Source organism: Echinops telfairi, unplaced genomic scaffold (genome assembly GCF_000313985.2).
Source record: "Echinops telfairi isolate 266 unplaced genomic scaffold, ASM31398v2 ScPeMD7_53;HRSCAF=182, whole genome shotgun sequence".
Lineage (NCBI taxonomy): Eukaryota > Metazoa > Chordata > Mammalia > Afrosoricida > Tenrecidae > Echinops > Echinops telfairi.
The window spans coordinates 16,975,644-16,981,505 of NW_022103951.1; the positions used below are offsets into that span (position 1 = coordinate 16,975,644).

Genomic DNA, 5,862 nt, shown 5'->3' on the forward strand with positions numbered 1-5,862 from the left:
AGACCTGCGGAGATAATAACATGCACAAAAACAAGACAGAGCAAAACCAAGCAACAATATACAACAAAACAACAACAAACCAATGTCAAAAAACAAAACAAATCACAGCAAGAAAGAAATGCTTGTAGTTAGTTCAAGGACTGTTAGTTGGTCTTTAGGGGTGTTTTCCAGTCTAGTCTGTTGGGGCGCCACGCCCTGGCCCCAAAGTCCACCTTCAGCATTCTCTGGGGACCTCACCGCTCCATTCCCTTGCTGTTCTGTTGCACCCCCTTAGTGTTTTGCCTCGGTGTGGTGGGATCAGATCGGGTGCAATTCCCACACTGTGTCTCCGGTGCTGTCCCCTGTAGGGCTATGGGTCAGTGAGGGACGTCATGTCTCATAGGGGGGCCCACCATGTGGTCCTCTCTGTGGATTGGCTGCTCTAATTGGGATCATTATCCTCAAGGCTTGGTGGGCCAGGATGTGCGCCACTCTCTCCTCCTCCGATTGTACAACTCTTCTTGATATGATTAAACAACTGAATTATACGATATGTGGATGAAGTGCCAATGAAAATGTTCAAACAAACACACACACACACACACACACACACACACACACACCCCACCCAGCTAGATCCTGTAATGAAGTCACTACATAGTTGTACAAGGTGAGTACAACTACCACAGCAATTCTGTCTAGCTCTCCAGGTAAAGGCCTTGTGTATCAGCCTTCCCTCATCATCTCCGGACACCTTGCCATATGCAAATTGCTCTGTGCCGTGGGAGACGAAGGCAGGGCCACAGTCCCAGCATCTGGATGGCAGCAGGGCTTCATCACTGGGTCTAGCTGGGTGGTGGTCTTGCATCTTCCGGCTATAGCTGACTGGAGGTCTTGCTATGTCCACCTGAAACTTGGCAAGTCCCCTGCAGATCTTCACTAGAACTATCCACGTCTAGACCAGGCCCTGACAAAGTGGAGACAGAGACATGGTGGCTATGTCGCTGAGCCCTGCTTAGGAAACACTGCTTCAGTCTCTCCTGAATCACTCTAAAGGGTTTGCTGAATTGAATTCTAAGTATTTACCAGAAATCATCTTTTTCACTATAGCTTGCAGCTGTATTTTTAGCCACGAGATGGCGCCCAAGCACTGCTTTTGGGGGGGAAATCAGTTCCAGGACCTCTGCTCAGGTGCCACCAAAAAACAAACCCAAACTCATTGCCAATGAAATCTATGCCAACTCAAAGTGACCGAATGTGCCAGTTTGCCTAAAATAAGACAAGGGGGTTTCCAAATGCTCCCGGGACAACTCCCTTCTCTTTGCACTCCAGAGCTCCACCAACCTGATGAAGTCCCTCCCATACCCTGCAGCCCTGCCTTGTCTGAGAACTCGGGAATTCTTGGCCTGCCCTCTCTGACCACGACGATGGCGATGGCAATGGCAACAAATGGCTTTTGCACCAGGAGCCCACCAACTATCGCCTGGGGGAGGGGCACCTGTGCTGCAAATGGTTGCTACATTTTATTAATAACTGAAAAAAACATCTAAAGATTTCCTAACATGAGCATCGCATGGTATGCAGGCGTGCTGGTAGCACCCCCAAGTAGAGTTCACTAGAGCCCTGCCTGGCCACCCATTTCCGCCTCTGCCGTGGTGGGTTTGGGTATACTTCATACAGACTGCAAGTGGCCTGCAAAAGCCTAAAATACGCACTGGTCGTTGGCAGAAAGGCTTTGTCGACGTCTCTCTAAGAAAGGAAAAGACTGCTATTTCAATCACTGAGTTCATGGCAAGAGACCACCTGACGTCTCGGCTGCAATCATGTTTAAGGAATGAAAAACAGAACCCTGGGGACAATGTTCCTCATAATCCTCATGGCCGCATGACACTTTGAGGATACTCTGACAGAATTAGACTAAGAAATGGTGACAGGATTTCCCAGTGCAATCACAACACCAAGTTTAAAAAGGTGAGAGAAAAACAAAACAAAAAACCGGTGCAGGGATGGTGGTCAGTCCAGGAGGAAAGTCCGGCCTGAGCTTCTTACCTCATTTATTTCATTATTTCGTCTCCCTTCAAAGCCAGCAAACGCCGCACTCGCTTCCTTGCTAGGAGTAACAGGAATGGGGGACGATGATCCGCTATGCACTGGTGTCTCTGCGAACGAAAGCCATGTGTTCACTCACCTGGGAGCGGCCGGCAGCTGAACACAGGCCATCACAAACCGGTTCTCAGAAGTGAATGCATGACAGTGAGATGCTTCTCTCAGAAAGAGCAGTTGGAATTGCATTTGGCCCAAAGGGGGAAAACACCCAGTCCCTCCGTTGTTGTTGTTAGGTCCATAAACTGATTCTGGTTCACAGTGGGCCCATCTCCAAGCAAATGAAACACGGCACCATCCTCACCACTGTCACGCTGGAACCTGCTGTTCCGGACACTGTCCACCCTTCTCCGAGGGGGCCTTTCTAGTTCTCCCTGGCCTTCTTTTAAGCACGTCAGTATTTTAAAAGGTTTCTTTAAAGGTTCACCTTCTCTCAAGGAAGAGGTTTTGCTTAGTGAGCACTGAGTTTATGTTAATGGTGGTAGAATAAAATTTGGAAAAGGATATTAATCAGGGTTGCACAACAAGAAGAGTATAATCATCAATGGCACTGAATCATACATGTAGAAGTTGCTGAACTGCAGAATGTTTTGTTGTATATATTCTTGCCACAATTAAGAAAATAATTACACAAATAAATAATGAGTACCAGGAAGAAGAACACGTTCTGAAACTGAAAATGGTAATGCTAGTACAACCCTTTTTGGTCCGATTGAGCTACTGCTTCTATGAAATGTGGATCAAGTGCCAATAGAACTGTTTAAAATAAAGCACGATAAATAGCAGTCTGGCTTTTAAAAAGAAAGAATAAAAATAAAGGTATACCTTCTCTCCCTTTCCTCTTTCCTGCCAAGCCTCTTTGGGCATCAGTAAATCCAAATCCCTCATCACCACCTGAAGCTAACCTAACTACGGGCTGAGCACTGCACTGGTGATGGTGGGAGTAAGGCCGCCAGCGAGTCAGACACAGGCTTGGATTTGACACCAAGGGCGAGTCAATGCCAATGCCACCGTCAGGAGGGAGCCTGCCTGGAGAAACCTTCGAGATGTGCTGACGGGATTATCCAGGTAGGCAAGAGGCAGGGGTGAGGGGCAGCAACCTGGAGGATACTCATGGAGGCCCGGCTAGCACTGGCGAAACGAACCAGACCTAAACACCCAAACCAGCTGCTGGCGAGTCGATCCCGATTCTCAGCAAGCGTATACTGGTTTCTGAGTTGTCAATCTGTAGGGGATCAGATGGCATCATGTTCTCCCTCCAAGGGGTTGGTGGGTGAAGCACTGAACTGCTGCGCCCTGGGGCTCCTTCAAGATGACCCAGAGGACTCACTCTGCCATTGGGTGGGGGGTGATGGTGGGTCCAGCTCAGACTTGGAGGCCTCGCAGAGTCAACAGCTTCCAGTCCTGTCACCTACTCAGTCACCCTTGCCTTTCCAGAGGCACCACTCAGCCCTCCCTGGCACGCAGTATTACAGGATGGCAGCATTCTGCAAACCCTGAGCCCTGGGGACTGTGCTTGTGAAGGTGGCCCGGGCACGGTGGCGGGGCTTAAAGAGGTACAGGCCAGCTGGCCGGCCACGTCATTCCTTTTCAGGAGAACTCGAGACAAAGGGCTTCCCATTTTTTGTTCTGTCACTCGATGTAAGAATGCACAACCACTTGGAGGCACTTGTTTCCCAAGAGTGCTGTGTGCACTACACGCCAGTTCCTGATAGTTGTGGATTCATTATATGCAAAAATTGATGGTACTTGGTGTATACACTGAACAGTCATATTTTAATTAACTTGGGGAACTGTCTGGTTAGTGTGTGCTTTGGGAGCTAATATTAGCTTCCAGAGTTAAGTGTAGCCAATTTAATGATTTATTGTTTTAGTGTAAATGGGTTTTAATTTGAAAGCTAAGGGATTTACTACATTTCTTTCATTGAAATTCGTAGTAATTGCTTTTTTGACTTATGACCATCCATCTATTGTGGAGCTTTTGAGGAACGAATTACTCCTTGAAGATTCTTAACGACACAGCCCATCCCCAGGGGCACTAGGGGGTCTGGCTTCCCAAGCAAGTCCGGCAGCTTGGAGGGACTTGGGCAGTGCTGTCTTGGTGTTGCCAAGAGCGACCTTGCAGGTGAAAGCCACTCCTCCTCCTCTCTCCAAGAGTTGGAGGCAGGCCCCCACTCTGGTCGGCCTAGACACCCATTCTCCTCCACCCTCACCATGGGTCCCGATGCCTCAGGGGCTCTGAGGAAAGGCTCCAAATGAGGAAAGGTCCTGAAGGAAATCAGGCCAACATACGACCCCGGCCAGGTTCACATGGGACTTGCCCGCAACTGCAGACCTGGAGTGCATGTGAAATGAGGCCACCATTCTGCCAGGACCAAAGAATGACTGTGCATGTCACATGAAACCCCGGAACACACACACTCCAACAGAGTTCCAGCTGGGCTCTGGCCAGCCGGCACTCTCACCCAGCTGCGTGGCAGCTGCAGGCCCCAAACACCACAAGTCCTTCCTCTGCTGACAAAGGCATGCAAATCGCGCCAGCAGACCAAGTGGCCGGCAGCCCCCAAAGATGCGCCATCTGGTCCTATACAGGAAGAGCCCTGTGGTGAAGTGCTGCCCCGCAGTGGCTAAGTCCACGGCTGCTAACCGCGGTCGGCAGTTTGAACCCAGCAGCCACTCTGAGGGACAAATACGTAAAGATGACAGCCATGGGAAAAGCGTGGGGCAGTTCGTCTCGACCCTACGGAGGCACGATGAGTCAGAATGGACTCAGTGGCCAGGGGAGAAAAAGTTGGCCAGCCCCTGCTGAACCACATTCCGTTATTCGGAACTTAGCAGGACTTCTCTACGAGGGGGATTCAAACAATTCCGTTTTTCCACGAACTTTTTGAAGGCCCTTTGGATGGATGGCAACCACACTGACTTCTACTTGTGTGACTGTGATTGAGCTTGACTTCTGCAAGTCACTATTAGGGAGACCAGATCATGCCTTCTATTGTATTTAAGAAAACTGTAAGGCTCACGCTCAATTTCCAACTTTCTCTAACCTAAAACACTGGAGAACCATATTTGGCAGTCGGGAAACAGTGTGTCCGCTACATGCTTTTGACGAAGCGTTTAAGTCACCAGCCTTCAAAGTCTGATGCTACAGCAAACCCATCTTAACATGAATTTTGTAAAACACAGACTAACAAACAGTTAATAAACTCCTCCATCATCTAGCCTACTAAAATCCCAGCTAAATAGCAAGGCGAGCCAGTCTGAAGGCACCGGGGCCAACTCACTCTTGCTTTACCTCCGAAAGGCACATTCAAAGTGAAAACAGACGGAGGCAGGCCACCGTAAAAGTAAGCAAACCTAAGAGTGGCTCCATCTGAAGTCTTTGCGAGGAAGATGCCAATAATTCAATTTGCTCGAGACCCCACCCAAGCTCACTGCCACACATCGATTGCAATGAACAGTGCTGCTCTAGGACAGCGTGCCAGTGCCCATGGCGAGGTCAAGGCTGCTGTCTTTAAGGAAGTCTTTCTGCTGGGATACAACTGCTGATCTTTCGGTGAGCAGCCCAACCTCCCCCACCTGCCCACCCCCCACCCCCCGCCAGGCTCCTTAGTAATGCGGCCTCCCCTATTTCTCCACTGTGGGAACCCGGTAAGTTGCTCTATCTTGCTCTGGCTCAGATTCTTCCAGAGAGAATCATCATGGCACCCGTGAGTGTGTGCATGGAACCTGGCACAGATGAAGCACAACATGAATGCCAGCCAGTTCCGAGCCCCCCCC

General features: G+C 49.6%; 1 protein-coding gene across 4 annotated transcripts in view; it reads right to left on the reverse strand.

The window, feature by feature from the left end:
• The window catches only part of MSL3 (MSL complex subunit 3), a 27,160-nt gene that overhangs the window by 9,193 nt on the left and 12,105 nt on the right, over positions 1 to 5,862 (reverse strand). For all 4 annotated transcript variants that reach the window (XM_045290768.1, XM_045290766.1, XM_045290767.1 and 1 more), the window contains one exon: positions 2,029 to 2,138. In XM_045290768.1, the coding sequence (XP_045146703.1) occupies positions 2,029 to 2,138 (110 nt within the window). The remainder of the gene's footprint in view (positions 1 to 2,028; positions 2,139 to 5,862) is intronic.